The sequence below is a fragment of the Propithecus coquereli genome, unplaced genomic scaffold (assembly GCF_000956105.1).
Source record: "Propithecus coquereli isolate 6110/MARCELLA unplaced genomic scaffold, Pcoq_1.0 Scaffold20, whole genome shotgun sequence".
Lineage (NCBI taxonomy): Eukaryota > Metazoa > Chordata > Mammalia > Primates > Indriidae > Propithecus > Propithecus coquereli.
The window spans coordinates 9460109-9478725 of NW_012144967.1; the positions used below are offsets into that span (position 1 = coordinate 9460109).

The 18617-nt window shown below is 40.0% G+C and overlaps 1 protein-coding gene across 1 annotated transcript in view; it reads left to right on the top strand.

The window, feature by feature from the left end:
- Nucleotides 1–18617, top strand: part of AGBL1 (ATP/GTP binding protein-like 1) — a 502451-nt gene that overhangs the window by 104074 nt on the left and 379760 nt on the right. The window contains exon 14 of the mRNA XM_012643678.1: nt 5600–5744. Coding sequence (XP_012499132.1) covers nt 5600–5744 — 145 coding nt within the window. The remainder of the gene's footprint in view (nt 1–5599; nt 5745–18617) is intronic.

Genomic DNA, 18617 nt, shown 5'->3' on the forward strand with positions numbered 1-18617 from the left:
AGGTAATTTTGAGAAATTTTGGTTAACTTTCCAGATCTAATTAGATTACGTGTACACAATGAGAATTCTTGAGAAAGATCTAGTATTAAAGGTAAGGGGTAGGCCACCTCCATTCAAATGATCAAATGATTTTGGTTAAACTTTGCTTGTAATTTAATATTATCATCACTTGATGCTTTCTAACCAGAACTTTTAAAAAACTAATTGTCTATTTTGTGAGGTTTAGTTTAATTTAGATAATATAATCTGTAAATCAACCAATGTAAGCTTCTGCAAACTTAAATACCTTACCAGAAGCTAAATGCAAAAGAAAGAGGAAGGGGGTTAACTATCCCCACTTGTTCCTCAGGGAACCTCCTATGCAGGAATTGATGCTTAACGATCTGAGACAGTGGATGTAGATGTGGTAGATGTCGACTCTAATGTGTTTTTCATGCTCCAGTCCTGGAACCCAACAGGAATGCATGGTTAAGATTGCTGCGCCATAATCTAGACTGTTTCATAATTACTCATCATGTTGGATTGACGTGGATTGCATTGGCGCAGCTGTACCAATCCCCATATTAAACGTCAGTCAGCTCAATTTCTTTCTTACTACCTAGATAATGCGTTTAAGAACTTATAATATTTTCTCCCATGGTCAGTGGATCATCCTGCCCCTCCCCTGGAGCACCTCTTACCCCTTCCATCCCACCCTCCCTCTCCCCTCCACCTTAAAGATCACTAGGCAAGAAAATAAGAATGACCCTCAAGAGGGAGGAACACGAATGTGCAGATTCAGTTTTCCATGCGTCTCATAAAAGTAAGCAAAGATCCTTTTAGTCTCTCTTTTATTTAATTTCCTGTGGTCTGCTTCTCCCTCTGATGTACACAGCCTTACACTTTTCCGAATTCTCTCTGAGCTCCAGGCTAAAGCAATTTTAGTGCTGAAGGGCAGAGGGAGGGAAGCGGCATGCTCAGCGTGGCCATGTAACACGCAACGGCTGATGTCTTCTGACATTTATCTCCGCCTGCTAGAGGAGATGGAACAGCTCACTCATGAAGACGAATGTCATACCAGAGCGCTGCCATCGTGCATCCTTCCGAGGGCTCTCAGGAGAGAGATTTGGTGTTATATAGAATATTAGAATTGCTGCAGACACGGGGAAGCCTGGCGACTTGGCTGCTCTGCCTTGTTAGATCCTGTTAAGTGAAGTGATGCACCCTTGTTAAACAGAGCCGTCCTCATTATGAGATTATCTAATTCACTCTCTAGCATGGCATTTGCTTATTTCATGCACCCACAGGAGAAAAATGACTTCCCAGCATATTTTTAAGTACAAATGGAAATAGATCGAGTTCATAACTATGCATCTGTATACTTTGCTCCTTGCTTTGTTGAAGGCTTTATGGTTATAAAAGTACAAGTCCTTCTGGAGATAAATACTTCAGGGAATGACAAAGCAATGGGGAAGACTTTTAATTGCAGAGTGGCTAGATCTATCCAGCCCAGGTCATCTTTGACCTGAGATGACCTGTCTAGGATCCAGCAAATCTTCAAGAGCATGTCTGATTTTTTCCTGGGCTTCTTCTCCATCTAGAAGAGCAGAGTGAGCAGAGAAAGTTCTTTGAATCAAATTTCCACCAGTCATTAATGGCATGACTTGGGCAAATTATCCCAACTTCTCTTACATTAGATTCTTTTTTTTTTTTTTTTTGAGACAGAGTCTCTTTGAGCCAGAGTCTCACTGTGTTGCCCGGGCTAGAGTGCCGTGGCGTCATAATAGCTCACAGCAACCTCAAACTCCTGGGCTCAAGCGATCCTGCCTCAGCCTCCCGAGTAGCTGGGACTACAGGCATGCGTCACCATGCCCGGCTAATTTTTTCTATATATTTTTAAGTTGTCCCATTAATTTCTTTCTAATTTTAGTAGAGACGGGGGTCTCGCTCTTGCTCAGGCTGGTTTCGAACTCCTGAGCTCAAACAATCTGCCCGCCTCGGCCTCCCAGAGAGCTAGGATTACAGGCGTGACCCACCGCGCCCGGCCTTAACGTCAGATTCTTTATCTGTAAAATGAGGATACTAATGGTATCTATATGATAGAACTGTTCTGAAGATTAAATGACATGAAATAAAATCCCTGGAAAGCTTAGAACAGTGTCTAGTGTGCAGTAGGTGTTCAATGAATGCTAGCAATTATTATTCATAATTAGTAAAAACATCTTCTTAGTGGCATCAAATACCAATGACATAAAGAATCATAAAATACAATCATTTTTACTAGCCCTCATCTGGATTATTTTACATTCCTTCTGTTATTTTAGACTCTAAGTGCGTAGGCAGCCCTGATTTGCGAAGACCCAAACTTTAAATTTCCACTTGTTTAATTGGACCACAATGACCTCTTGTCCTTTTTCGATTCCTAGGAAGCAGGTGATACAATGAAAAAAATCTTAATTTGGGGGCTAGGCTCACACCTGGGGTTTAATCCTGTTTACTATACTTGTGTGAAATGGCTCAAGACACTTAACATTTGTGAGCTTTAATTTCCCCAACTGTAGAATACGTATAAGTATTAGTAATACTTATTTTGAAAGGATGCCATTAGGATTAAAAACGAAATATGTTAAGCATCCTAGTTCTTACTCCTGCAGTCTGAGGTCCCTTTGTGTTACAGCTTTAACTGAATAGCTGTTATGTTCAGACACTGTGGCAAGTGTAAAGATACACAAATGAATATGCATGATCCTTGCCAGGAAGTGTTGACAGTGAGGATAACAGCCATGTAAAAGGGGCATATCAGGGAAGGCTTCCTGAAAGAGGAAACATTGAGTTGAATCTTGAAGGATAAAGAAGAGTTAGCTAAATAAGGAAGAGGGTAAGGCCTGTCCACACAAAGGAAGAACATGCCAATCATTTAAAAGATGAAGGCTGAATGTTACTGCCTTGCAAACAACCCTCGATAGGTTCACATCATAATCGGGAAAACAAAAATAACTTTCAGAAGAGATCTCACTCTATCATGGACACATCGAGTTGCAGCAAGTCAAGTATTTCACTTCACAGATTTATCCAACATTTCGCTTTGAAGAAGACGGTTTTAGAAAACTTTAAAGGCCTCTGAAGCGACAGTTTTGCCGGAAGTGGAGTCATCTCCTGGAGAGCTCCTGTTACAACAGGGCTGCCAGGAGACTCCGGTGGGGAAGCCTGACATTCGCCGTAGGTTCAGCCAGAGTTTAGGACCCAGACTAGGATTGTAACTGAATCTCCTTCAGCTGAAATTCATTTTAAATAAAGTGCATTCAGTTTTTTTAAAAATCCCAGCAGGTGTGCACCCATTCTGGAGCAGGCTGGCTTGGTCAGGAGACTCTCACATCCCTGGGCTACGGCGGGTAGCTTGTCAGGGGTGTGTGTTGGGGTGTGAGGAGGTAGGTTTCATAGAGTCAAAGCCTCATTTGGATCCCTCACATTTCCCCTAAATCACTAGGACTGGGGCCCGGAGAAGTTCAAGAGCTAAGAATTAGCCCATTTCATTTCTCTCTCTGTTTCACTGTGGCTGTTCTTTCCTTGGAGTCCAGGTTTAGTCTGAGTGGAGGGAAGAGTATAGGGATAAACACATGGATTCCATTTTCTCCCTTCGTCTCTCTTTCTTGCTCTTTCCTGTGGTTGATGGGGATAAGGTTGAGTTTGCACAGGGTAAACATGCTTGTGATGTGACTTCAGCATGCTTAATAGTGCAATGGGAACCTGAGAAGAAGCAAGCCCATAGCAAGTAAGACCAACCCCCCTGGCCCTTAGGGGCATCTAGTGAGGCACTAGGTATGTGTTTGCACCTGTCTTTACATAAATGCATATGTGTGTGTGCACATGTGTGAGCACTCACACATGTGTGCTTACAGGTGAGGCACTCGTCTACATTTTCATTGGTTACTCCTGGTTCATTTCATTTCAATTGGCTCTCCCATGGTAAGGAGGTATAATGGGCTAGCACCTGTTGTTTAACCAGGTGTTAACTGAATTTGTGTTTGCAGTGGAGCCTTTGCAAGAGAAATCCAAAAGCAAATAAAAGGAAGAGCATTTGGGAAGTGCATGCTTTCTGAGCTACCACCTGCTTCTTTATACACTCTCTAATAACCAGAGTCATAGATTTTGGAGAAACATCAGAACTTTAGGGAAATCTGGAAAGAGTAGACCCTATTAGACATGATCTAGATCACACTATGAAAGAAGACATCCTTTTGAAATTTTTATTTCTCTAAGCACAGAGTAAATGGTTCTATTAATGCAATGCTGAAAAGCCGGGTGGGACAGTCACTTGAGCCTTGTGGTATCGCGAGGTATCCTCCTTTTCCTAGCATGAGCAAGGCTCCAGGCTGCTGTGTCGATAGAAGGTGAGGCCATAGTCAGTAGGCCACTGGCTTCTCTTACTTCCATCCCTAGTTTTATGAATACTGAAAACCCACAAGAGCACAAGAAATGAGATAGTAGATTTCCTATTTCTTCCTTTCTTACACGCTTGCTTTTTTGCTTAGGTAGGGGGGTGGCATAAAGGTTAGCAAAAAGGCAGAAAAGAATAATCGATATTTTTTTATATTTTGCAAGAACACACAAGAATAATTACCTACTATTTCTTGCTTTCCTGTTCCCCCTCCCCCAATAAAACCCAAAGCACACTGGACTAGGAAGCCAACGTTGTAAATGTTCAAAGGTGGAATTACATCCTTTGGTGTCTGGGTGTGTTTCGCATTACAATGCAGCCGCGATGATAACATTTCTCAGGAAAGCCTGCACAGCTGTCTCCGCATCAGTTGGTAGCGTGTGGGGAAACTGCTGCTCGGAATATGCTTCTGGGTGCAATTTACTTTGATACTGTTCTCCGAAGGATCAAAACTGACTCTTCATCTTTGACAAAGGAAAATGTGCACGCTCAAGCTTTAAGAAGCTGAACCATATTTGGGGTGACAAATACATTCCTTTGGGAAGAAAGTATTGTACAGTGGAAAGAACAAAGGCTTTGCAGACAGAGAGATCTGAGTTCGAATCCTGCATGGAACACTTACTAGCCTTGAGACTTTTGAAAAATCAGTTTTTCTAAGCTTTTGTTTCTTCATTCACACAATGGGTTACTGCAATAGTAACATGAGATGATGTATGTAGTAGTGGTTGCTGATAAATCCACTTGACATGTGGAGGGAAAAGAAGGATTGGTACCCTATGTGGTCAGGGGAGAGACAGGGATCGGGAGAACCCAAATTTGGGTAAATGTGTGTCTTCAGTGGAGTTCCAGGAAAAACAGAATTGTCATGTCTTCCTCTGTTTTCTAGTTCGATGACTCTGTAGCCTTCACTTTCAGATGTAGCAAGGCAAGGCCTGTAGCATTTACTCCACAATTGGGTGGCAGATGGGCCAGGCCACATGCTGCTGAACTGACGCATGACCTGGCAGTAAGTAATTTGTACACTTCCCTATGTTCTAAATTCCACCCACAAGAGTGTTCCCAGCGAAGGCCATTTTGCCATGACAGTATACAACACATGAAATTTATAGAATCTAGGACTGTAAGTGACACCCTCCCCTGCCCCCACCTCTCTCTCATTCTCTTCTTTTCTCCTTTCTTTAGAAATCATTATCGCCAGAGCGCAGCTGTCACAGGCGGAGCATCCGGGAAGTGTTACTATAACCTCACCTTTGCCGTCACCTTCCCGCACAGTGAGGATGTCTGCTACCTGGCCTACCACTACCCCTACACCTACACAGCCCTCATGGTAACTCCTTCCTTAGGCATCTCTCCAGCGGGACTGAGGGACTCTCTCTCTCTTTTTTTTTTTTTTTGAGAACATTCAGGAGACCCTGACATCTGGGGTGGGTGGGGGTGAAATACTGCCTCCCTGAGGTTTTGTTGTCACTGACCTAGTGGCTTTATAGGTGTCCCATCCCCTTCCCTGGACAGAGCACAAGGCTCAGTCATGCCTGGTGACATTCTGAAAGCCCAGGGGGCCTGCAGGTTGAGTGTGGGAGGCGGGGACATTTCTGAGGGGCTCTGTCTTTAAAAAGTCCTCAAGTCAAGCGTGAAGTAGCCAGATTGGAGTTGAGTTGGGGTGAAACCACACAAGTAAGCTGAGAGGCAAATCTGAGGAGCATCGACTCGCTGGGAGGAGGGGAGCAGAAGGCAGGAAGGGGGAGCCAGGAAGCCTCCCTGAGTCTGTGAACAAGCAGCCGCCTCAGCAGCTGCAGTGGCTCACGTGACCGTGGGCTAGAGGCTGCTGGAAGGATCAGGGTGCACAGGAACAGTGCACGGATAGAACACTGGATTGCTGCAAAGGTGGGCCACACTCATTTTATGAGGGGAGTGTAGCCAAAACCAGGCCAGACTCAACATTTAGCATGACTGCCGTCCGTAAGGCCCTGCAAAAGGTTCATGAAACAATTTTCTGCAAACTGACTGCTCAAACCATGCAGTTTTCTTTCATTTGAAAAAGTGGGTAAACCCCTAGCTATTTCATGGATACCCTGAGGATTAATGAGCTACAATATCTTCTATAAAGCACTTTCATCTTCTGTGTTAATGTAAAATGTTATTAGCATATTTATAATAATATGTATATGAGTGTATATATCACTTAGCCTGAAGGATGAGCATTTTCATTTTAAGGCTGTGATAAACAGTTGGAAAAGATAATAACCAAGAAATATCTGTTCCTTTAAAAGGAATGTTCAGGTATAAATGAAAATTTTTCTCACCGAGGAGGCATATCTTAAACTTGGCTAACCACGCCATGAAAGTGCATCTGTCCGTCTCTCCGTATGTTGTCTTGCCTAAACAGAGATTTTTACTGTTTTCCAGATTGCAAAAGATACACAGCTAGTATTATTTGTGTATCACACTTAGAGAGCTCAAGAAGTTAATCCAAGAAATGTGCCTCGCAAGCTATGTTGTAACAAGCCATGTTTGTTATAAAATGTGTTTTGTTGCCTTTAGGGACACAGAACAGGCAGGATTCATGATCCCTTTCAACAGCTGTTTCTACAGTCCTGCCTGTGAAACACTGAGAGCAGAGTCTACTGGGGAAGTGGATTCTTTTTGGAATATGTGCTTGCCTTTCCCAGTGGGGGAGAAGGAACTGTGGGTCTACGACACTGTTCTTTTCACTTGTTAGAATATCTTGAACCCTGATGAGGCTCTTGGTAGTGGTTAGTATAAAACATTAGAACTCAAAGGAGTTTGGGAAGCTGTCTAATTCACCCTTATCATTTATAGATGCAAAAACTAAAGCCTAGAACTGCCACATCTCGCTAGCAGCCAAGGAGGGAATAGAACACTGGCCTTTGATGTCTATTCTGGTGGCCCTCCTACTCCACTTTCGCAAAAGTGTAGAAAAAAATCAGAAGAATTTCCTCCCCGGGGTCAGATCAGTGTCCTCCCATGCTACAACATACAATAGCTACTAAAAAAATGCAGTTCGGTTTTATATGTACACATAGTCATCTTTGTGTGATGATATAGACACCTCTAACAGTTGAATTCAAATCACCAATCCATGATTTATGTCTGCAATGCTGAGTGCTATGGGTGTGGTTCAGCTGAAGGATGATGTTTCTTACCAAACATGGTCCAATTCTTATCCCAAGATGCTCTGATGGATTCTTACTAGGTCCTACAAGCTGATGTAAAGTCTGTAACCTTTTCAAGCAGGCCCTGACTGCACCTGGAAGCATACCTTGTGCCTCTGGGCCCACTTACCTTCTGGGGACTGTGTCAGACAAGAGCACAGGGTTAAAGTTTACAATTGATAAATAACTTGGGAGCTCTTGGGGTCAATGGGAGGATAATTTCATCTTGAAGGGAGGCAAAAATGCAAAATAGAAAGCCCCTGGTCACTTTGTGTCACTAAGAAGGGAGAGCAAGGCCTTCTTAATTGATGCTCCTTGGCTTGTTACTATTAATACTAACAACATTAATTGCTACTAATACTAATTATAGTCTTATTTACTATTACTATGAATAATAATAAGTAATAATTATTACCTATTATTGTTTCTTGTTGGCCTATTGACAGTGAATCTCTTCCACCAGGGAAGTTTGAGGAAAGTTAATGAGAAAGAGGGATAAGAAATAACTTCTTATTTCTCCTAAATGAGTAGAACAGAGTTAGAAAGACAATTTGTCATTTGAAAGTGAAAAATGTGTGTTGCCATTTTTAGGTTTTACATTACCAATAACTCATGGTCTTTGTCCTCTCTCTGTTTAAGACAATAATTGACTCTCTGACTTCTCTTAAAAATATCTTCCTCCCATCATGGACAGAGTGAGTACATTCTGTAATGCACACTAGTCATTTTTATTTTTGGACATGTCCTAAGGAGAAACACTTTTTCTTCCAACAGATCAGTGATAAATTAAATGTGAATGATACCCCAAGGGCAGAATTAACTGTATGTTACTTGGGGGTTATGCTGAGAGGTGGAAAATACATTTCCATGTAGAATTCATAATTCGAAAGTCTCTGATAATGTGGATTATGTTTAATAATTACAGACATTTTTATAGCAAGGGACTTGTATGTTGGATGTTTTTCAACATGAATACAATTTTGAAACTTTTAAAATTTTATTGTTCTCTTATAATAAGAGAATTAGTGTTTGGTTTTTTCAAAGTGATATCTTCCAGATGCTTGCCAGCAACACTGTTGGATAATTGTTCAAATTATAGCATTAAAATAAAGCTAAAAGAAAGAAACACACTATTGTTGTAATTCTGAAGCAAGCAAAATGAGTTATATTTTAATTAGCCATATCAAGATACCAGCAGAAATAATGTTATTAATACTTGTTAAAGTATTGGGATTATGTTATGGGCTGTCCCTAGGTAGCTAATAATACAGGTTGAAAATGGAGCCCCAAAAGAGTTTCTGATGGATATTTTAGGAGGTAAGGAAATGGTATCTCACCGAGAACTTATAACTGTGTGAGTTGACAAGAGACAAGAAAAGTGGTCGTAAGTAGGATCCATATATTGGGAGAGCTTAAGGCTCTTAAATGGTAGAGTAGAATTTTTCACCAGACACACATACTCACTGTGAAAGACGCTAATACCATTATCCTCAGGGATGAGAAATGGAGCGTAATGCAAGGAAAGAAGGGGGTGACAGGGAGAGAGAGAAGAATTAGAATGCATATGCACAATATCTTATAAAGGGCTCAGAATAAATAAGAATTTAAAAAGCATCAAGTGGGAAATGTTGACTTACATGTGCCAGATCAAAGATGCAACGAGCAAGTCATAAATCAGTGCTGTCAGGTAATCAATAGACAGAGACCTCTCCTCGTATGCACCACAGCGAAAGACAGGCACAAATAAAGGGTCTCGGTGCTGCGGAGGTGGATTTAAAGAGCCATTCTGAACGAGCCACGATGTGTGTGCATGGCGACGACTTTGAGCAAGAGGACACCTGAATTCCAGGGTCTTGAGCACATGGAGCCACAAGCTTTTAGGTCAGACAGGCGTGGATTTGAGGCCAGGAGCTGGGTGTCCTTGCTACGTGGCCGCGGGCAAGCTATCTAACTTCCCTCCGCCTCAGTCTTCTCACCTGTAAAAATGGAAACAGAAAAGCAGTTACAACTCAGGCTATCATGGAGATTAAATGATTGCTACCTGGAAAGTACAAGCAAAGTGTCTACATCTAGTAAACCATGCCAGATGGTAACCATTAGAGCACTTACTCTTTTTTATGACAGTGTGTAATTATTTTCTCTGTTGGACTGACTGGAAGACACCCATTTCATAATTTATACTAAAATTAAAATTCTGTAAAAAAAATCCAAATAAAAGACATCCCCCACCTGAAAAAAACAACCCCCAAACAAAGCTACTACTCATGGTTTTCTTAGGGTGATTCATTACGATGATTTTTTTTCTTTACTCTCTTTTCCAAATCATCAGTGATACAACTTTGCTTATTTTGAATGGAAAAAGCATATTAAAACCATCTTTTCTTTATAATTGACAAATCTGTGAGTAGGTACCTAGAGACTAACCATTTCTCTCATTGTCAAAGTTAAGTCCCTTTAACTTAGGGAGAGCGATATTGGCAGACTGGGACAATTTGAGAAAGCTAATCAGAGCACGCTGTAAGCATGTTCTGTAGCTTTTATTTAGCTTAACAGTGTTATTTGTTCTCTTGTGATGAGAAGTCTTCGATTCTCTGATGAGTGTATTTTAGTGACAACTGTGATCCAGGCAGTAGACAAATAAAATAGGCCCTCTCCTCAGGAGTGGGCTTTCTTCTAAATGAGGGGACCAGAGAGTGCAGCGGTTTAGGGGATAACAATAAGAAATGAGTGATTTTTGAGTGCCTGGTGCTTCTCACTTTATCAGTAGCCATCAGCAGGGCAACCTGCTGGGGTCAAGGTGAGTCTTTTATGGAAGTTTTAAGGGAGTAGTTGATAAAGAAGAGGGAGACGGAGGACTCCTGTGGAGGAGACACAGGATGAGGCCACAGGCTGAGGTTATCAGCCTGGTATCTTTCACAGGCAGGGTTTTCTTTTAAGAAGTCAGCCTCTCTGGGGGTTCCCACAATTGCCTTGAACTCATTCACAGTTTTATAAAGAAACCCGCCCCTGTGGCTTCCGCAGGGCTGCAATTATAGTCAGTTGACACATGCATTCAGAGGCCCTTCTTCTCTCATCCACGATCCCAACAATCTCCAATTAGGCATTACCTTTCTGGACCCGAGACGGAAGCTTCACCTGGAGATCACTTTTAGGAGAACAAGACAAAGTCAGTTTTGCAAAAAGAAATCCAACAGAAGTTTATAATTGGTTTACTGCTAGCAGTCTTCTGTATGACTGAAGCCAAAATAATCCCCCAAAGGTGGAAATGTTATATATATTTGCTGTACCTTTGGTGACAGATCCAGTGAGAGAGAGAGATTTCATCAAAGGGCGCAGAGAGACGGATACGTGAAAAATTGCAGAAACGTATGGCAAATGAGCTTAAGCTAAAAGAGCATTAGGCGTTTGTTCAGTTGTATTGTTATTAATCACGAAAAATGTAATTATAATAAAAAATTAAGAGAGAACTCCCAGGAGAAGAAAACTTTCAAGCTTTGTATTCTCCCACACTTGCTGCTAGGGAGCACCGTTTTGAAGGACAATGAAAGCGCCCTCCAACAACGGGGTGCAAGGCGAGAACTGTGGTAAGGCCCTGGCTAAAAACAATGCACAGGTCTAGCTAAAAATAATGATAATAATTAGTAACTATCCCCCTGTAATTGCCACTCTGGAGCCACACAGCTGGTGTCCATAAAGATTCTTAACTTTCTCTGTAGATAACATCACATTTTCGGAACCTAAAGGTAGTTTTCAAGATATCTTCCAGGCCCGCATTCCAGTGGATGGTTGGCCCACCCAGACCAGTGGCCCATTCTAAGAAACGGACTCAACTGGAATGGTGACCCCAGGGCTGGAGCAACACAGGAAGATGATTTCTACAGCCCTATAATTCTGCTCCAATTAATGAACCTACTTACCTAATCCCCTGCAGACTAAACTATCCTTAAAAACTCTGTCTTCTGAATTCTCAGGGAGGCAGATTTGAGAAATTTCTCCCATCTTCCCACTTAGCGCTATGTGGAATAGAGACTCTTTCTTTGCCATGAAACCGGCTGGCTCATCATATTGGCTTCTTCTTGGGCAGTGGGCAAATGGACCTGGATGGGCAGCAACAACAATGTTCATGGGCCCTTTGAAGCCTCTTTGACTTTTTTCTCTCACAAACAAACCTGCTTTCACATGTCTGATTTATAAAGTCCAGATTTTAATATTTTTTTAAAGTTTGGTATCAGGCACCAAAGAGCTGTGGCCTATTTGTAACATCACAGAATGATGGTCACTGCTTTTCCTTTTTTTAAAATTTATTAGTTCCTTTTCCCCTTTTTTCTTTTTTTTTTTTTTTTTACAGATAACATTTATTTAATTTTAATTTATTTTTAACAGTTTTATTTTATTCTTAATTGACAAATAATACTTGTATACGTTTATGGGGTACAATGTGATGCTGTAATACATGTGTACATTGTTGAATCATCAAATCAGGCTAGTTAACATATCTGTCACCTCACACATGTATCATTTCTTTGTGGTGAGAACACTTAAAATCCATTCTTTTAGCTATTTTAAAATATGTAATGTATTATTATTAGTTATAGTTACCATGCTATGTAATAAATCACTAGAGCTCATTCCTTCTGTCTAATTGAAACTTTGTACCCTTTGACTAATGTCTCCTCTTTCCCTGTCCAACCCCCAGGCCCCTGCTGGCCTCTAGTGACTACCATTCTCTACTTCTATGAGATTGACTTTTTCAGATGCCATATATAAGTGAGATCATATGGGATTTCTCTCTCTGTGCCTGGCTTATTTTACTTGGCATATATCCTCTAGGCTCATCCACATTGTTGCAAATGGCAGAATTTCCTGCTTTTTAAAGGCTGCATGGTATTCCATTGTGTATGCACACCACTTTTTAAAATCCATTCATCCATTGATGGGGACTTCCATGGTTGTTTCTATATCTTGGCTATTGTGAATAATGCTGCGATGAACATGGGTGTGCAGACATCTCTTTGACATACCGATTTCAGTTTTTTTGGATATATACCTAGAAGTGGGATGGCTGGATTATATGGTAATTCTATTTTTAGGCTTTTAAGGAACCTCCATACTGTTTTCCAAAATGGCTGCACTAATTTATATTCCTACCAACAGTGTGGAGGGCTCCCTTTTCTCCAAATCCTCACCATACTTTTTATCTTTTATCTTTTTGATAGTAGCTAATCTAACACACATGAAGTGATATTTCTTTATGGTTTTAATTTGCATTTCTCTGATTATTAGAGATGTTGAGCACTTTTTCATGTATCTGTTGGCCATTTCTATGTCTTCTTTTGAGAAATGTCTATTCAGGTCCTTTGCCTACTTTTTAATAGGGTTATTTGTTTTCTTATTATTGGGTAGTTTGTGTTCTTTGTATATTTTTTGGACACTAGCTCCATTATCTGATGTATAATTTGCAAATGTTTTCTCCAAATCTTTGGGTTGTCTCTTTGCTCTATTAATTGCTACCATTGTGCAGAAGATTTTTAGTTTGATGAAATCTCATTTGTCTATTGTTGCTTTCTTTGCCTGTGTTATGGGGTCATATCCAAGAAATCACTGCCCAGACCAATGTCATAAAGCTGTTTCCCTAGTTTTCGTCTTGTAGCTTTACAGTTTCAGGCCTCTTGTTTAAGATTTTAATCCATTTTGAGTTGATTCTTGTATAAGGGGTGAAATAAGGGTCCATTCTCATTCTTCTGTACATGGATATTCAGTTTTCCTAACACCCTTTATTGAAGACTGTCCTTTCTCCATTGTGTGTTTTCAGCATCTTTGTAAAAAAAACAACGGACTATAGGTATATGAGTTTATTTCTGGGCTCTTCACAGGAAGGATTCATTTTGAGAATGCTCTCGACAATCACCACTTGCCCCTCTTTGTAAGGACCCTTGTGGACATAATAAAATGTGAAACTAATAGCTTTGATGAAAAAAAAGAAGAGAAAGCTCATAGAAACAATTCAGCAAGACAGCATTTCCCAAAGCATATTCTCTAACACTCCAGCCTTTTGAGATCTTTAGATAAAAAGAGTTTAATGGTCATATAAATTTACGAAGCACTTGTGCTAGTTTTTCTTCTAAGAGTTCCCAATGCATATTGAAATATTAAAGAATCTGAGAAGTCCTTCAGCCAATAAAATATTTTCATTTTATTTACCTCACCATTTTCCAAGTGCTTTGGCTATGAATTTCCTGCCTCCTCCATTTCTCTGTTCACACCCTAGTGCTCATTAACATCCTACAGAATACACTTTAGGAGATGCTGCAGCAAAATTTCCTTTCCTAGTTTGGAGCTTTGGAATCTTGTTAGCAATTCCGAAGCGGAGTCCACTCAGTTCAGATTTCAATAATAATACTGAAAGCAGCCTTCACCCAAATGTTTATGAAAGTGCTAAAAATAATTTGCTCATGATCACAGAGAGTGTAATCTAAATCTAGCACTATCCATGTCCTCTTAACTGTGGCGCTGTAATCTTCCTTCTCCAGGATGACTGAGACACATGGCTGATGCTCTAATAGGGACAGTTCCATTCCTATTCTGTGCCATTTCTCCTGGGATTCCTAGATATCTACTTCTTATATCAGGGCTTTAGTAATTTAGTAATTTAGTAATTAGTAATTTAATATGGATTTTTTAACCTATGAATTTCTTTAGTAAGCTTCTTTTAAGAGGATGTTTTCTAGTCCCTAATGGTTGTATTATTTTTGCTGTTTTGAAAACCATTTTTAGTTAAGTCTACTTTCACGTAATGGTTGCCAGAAAAGGTGATTTGTGCTTTTTTTTTTTTTTTGGAAAATTTTAGCGAGTTTTTGATAGCTCTATATATGATTAATTATTGTTACAGTTCTGTGGATGTTTGAGAAAAAACTGAAAGATTGTTCTCTGTAAAGATAAAGTTTGACATATATCTACAAAAAACAATATTGTTCAAATGCTCTATATCATTATTTTTGTGCACTTGATTTATCCAAGACTGAGGTGCTTTCTTAAAGTCTCCCACTCCTAGTACATTTTTTTCTCCTTCTGCCATTTTTGTGTTATATATTTCAATCCCATATTATTTGATTCTCAAGATTTATGAGTTTTATATGTTCATTGTGAATTGTGCCCTTTATCAAAATAAGATTTTAAAATCCCATTTAATGCACTTGATCTTGAATATGACTTTGTCGTATATTACTATTGCCATACCTACTTTAATTTATGTTTGCTTATCCTTTTAGTTTCGATATTTCTCCTTTAAAATGTTTGAGTAAAGGCAAACAAAATAAGACAATTTAGGAGTGTTTCTCATACACATCATTTTTTTTTCTTTTTCTCTCTCTTTAAATGTACCTCTTCTTTACAACATATAGTGGGATTTTAAAAAGTAATCTGAAAGTTTTTGTCATTTCATAAGGTTGATTACCTGTTTTTATTTACAACAGCTTTTACTGTTACTTCTGTCATTTTGATTTTATGCTATTTTCCATGCTTCATTTCTGTTTTTTTTCCTTTCTTATGAAATGTGGATGATGTTTCCTTTGATTTTTTCTCCTCAGTTTATAATTCTACTAATGCTTTTAGTTTTTAAAAATAACATATTTGAACTTACATTTCTCCATCAACAATAATAGCTAACATCAATTGTTTCCTACATTACAAATGCTCTTCACATACATTATGTAACTATAACAACCACTGCATGAGGTAGGTAATGGTATGTTTATACACATTTTGAAGATGAGAAAACTGAGTTACAAGGAAGTATAGTAAAGAACTTATGTAACTTTCCCAGAATCCACAGCCAGAATGTGAACCCAGGTTCCTACATTCCCTGGCTGGTGTTGCCTCCCTCCACCTTCAAAGCCAGAAATTGCTTCTCCCCAATCTCTGCTTCCATCACGTCACTTCTCTTTCTCTGGCTCTGACTCTCTTCTCTCAGTCTTTCCCTTATAAGGACCTTTGTGATGACACCGGCCTCAACCTGATAATCCAGGAGAATCTCCCCATCCCCAAAATCCCTGATCACAATTGCAAAGTCCCTTTACTAGGTGAAGTAAGATCTTCCTGGGTTCCAGGGATTAGGATGTGGACCTCTTCAGAGGGCCATTATTCTGCCTCTGCCACACCAACGTGAGCAATAAACTCAACTCTGTTGTAGAAACAGGTGGTTCTGGTGATATGTCAGGGAGCCAGCATTTGGCATAATACTAAATCCTGCCTTTTCATTTTCAAGAATTAAATAATATTAGTATATCTATGTGAGTTGAAATGTTAATATTTTATTTCACTTTGTTCCTCCATCACACATCTCTCTTTAATTTCATTTTAGAGACTGGTAATGACATCAAAGTTTGCTAATGTGTATTTTCTCCCTGAAGAATTATTTTTATGCTTTTATCATGTAGCAACCATGGTTTTTTTTTTTTTTTTTTAGACAGAGTCTCGCTTTGTTGCCCGGGCTAGAGTGAGTGCCGTAGCATCAGCCTAGCTCACAGCAACCTCAAACTCCTGGGCTCAAGCAATCCTTCTGCCTCAGCCTCCCAAGTAGCTGGGACTACAGGCATGTGCCATCATGCCCGGCTAATTTTTTCTATATATGTATATTTTTAGTTGTCCAGATCATTTCTTTCTATTATTTAGTAGAGACAGGGTCTCGCTCTTGCTCAGGCTGATCTCGAACTCCTGACCTTGAGCGATCCACCCGCCTCGGCCTCCCAGAGCGCTAGGATTACAGGCGTGAGCCACCGTGCCCGGCCAGCAACCATGTTTTTAATGGTTATTTAGACTTAAGCCTTGTGTAACTGGACTTTATCATAGTCCTTTGATATTGTTTTTTAGTTTCATTTTGGGACAATTGAAGTATGTCTTCAAGTCATTATTTTCAATAAAGATAAGGTGATATGCCTTCTGAGCTCTTGCAATTTCTGAGCATGTATTCTACATTTGTTCATGAGCAAAAGCTTGGCTGGTTATAGGTTTATTAGATTATAACCCTTTTTCTACTTTCAAACTCTATGTAGTTTTCTCTGGCATCTAGTGTTGTAGAAGGAAGTAAGAGCCAAGAATGATTTTTTGTATATAGGTATATGTATAATAGGTTTATTTACATACACACACAGAGACACACACACTTTTAAAATTAATCTTAATTGTAGGGTGAAAGCTTCATTCTACTCAACTAGGAGAGCAGTGGTGCTGGGCTTAGATTGGCATTGAAACACGCAAGATTAGGCTTTACCAAGAATCAAATTATTCATCCTTAACAAAGAGTGCAGAGAAGACAACACGGCATGCATGGAAAGGGCTTAGTGAGTATCTCTGGAGTCCCGGTGACTCCTCACTATGGAATTGTGTGATCGTGGGAGATCAGGTTGAGTGGGCCTGGACCATCTCAGCCTGGGAAAGCCTTCAGCCCGGGGGTTCCTCAACTTTCGTACCTAGCTAGGTGCCTAGCCCCTCTGTTGTGTGTGTGCTTGTGCATGTACAATTAATTAGTCACCTGGCCTCCTCACGGGTCATGTGACTACCACCCAGTCTCCAGTGCAGGTGCATCTTGTCAATACCTGACACTCATTACTTGCTGAACAGTCGTAACCATGAATTGCAAAGGTTTGGTCGGATACATGGGCCTCAGCTGAATTCTCATTTATCTTTAATCTGGCATAGATATGCTTCTTACAGTTCCTTTACTTAGTATTGTGTCAAATTCTGGCTCTCTGGAATATCACCAGAGCAACCTGTTTCTAAGACAGAGTTGAGTTTATTGCTCATGTCGGGGTGCTAGGCAGAATAATAGCCCTCCAAAGAGGTCCACATCCTAATCCCTGGCACCTGTGAAGATCTTCCCTTACCTGGTAAAGGGGCTTTGCAGATGTGATCAGGGATTTTGTGAGAGGGAGGTTCTCCTGGATTATCAGGTTGGGCCTGTTGTAATCACCAGGGTCCTTATAAGGGAAAGACCGAGAGAAGAGAGTCAGAGCCAGAGAAAGAGAAGTGATGTGATGGAAGCAGAGGTTGGGGCAGTGCAATTTCTGGCTTTGAAGGTGGAGAAATGCGTCACAAGCCAAGGAATGCAGGTGACCTCTAGAAGCTGGACTTCCAGAAATGAATTCTCCTCTAGAGCCTCCAGAAGGAACTCTGCTCTACCACACCATGAGCTTTGCCCATGAGACCTATTTTGAACTACTGACCCTCAGAACTGCAAAACAATAAGCTTTTATTTTCTTAACCTACAAAATTTGTGCTAATTTGATATAATAACAGTAGGAAACAAATATACATGACAAGGGAGAAAGAATGGGACAGAATCTCGATAGTGTCGCAAAGGGCAAAGTGAGGATATTTATTGAGGCTTCAAATCCTGGTTTAAAGGCAAGTGTTTTAATGTGGGGTCTTAATTGGGACTGGGTAAAGATCATTATGTAATGGTTTAAGATTGGCAGACACTGTAAGACAAGGATTTTGAGGAGAGGGATTCAAAGAGTCTTGGATCAAAGATTGGTTGATGCTTTTTATTAAAGAGTTGATGGGATATTCCTAGAATGAACAATAAATTTATTTGTAATTTCTATTTTCCTGAGTGAGAATTTCCTGGATTAGTAAAGTTATGCTGATGAAAGTGGAGGAATAGTAAAGTCATGATAATGTAGATAGTAAGCTGTGTGGGGGTGGATGATTTTGGTTCTCAGTTGTAAGGAGGATGTAATGACGCAGGGTCCAATTTTCAGATGTCCCTGAGGCTAGAGGAAAGGCCATAGAATCGTCTGATAATATTTTCTTTCTTTGGCACTTTTTATTTCTCCTTGCAACTCAACTATCTCAGTAGAGTACCGAAAGGTTTAATCTTTTTCTAGTCAGATGCTAAGATTTTTACTTAGTTTAGGAAATTCTTGTTTCCTGTTTTACTATTTATCTATTGCCACTGTAACAAATTATCACAAATTTAGTGACGTCAGGAATAAATTTTTTTTTTGTCTTATAGAAATTTGACATGGGTC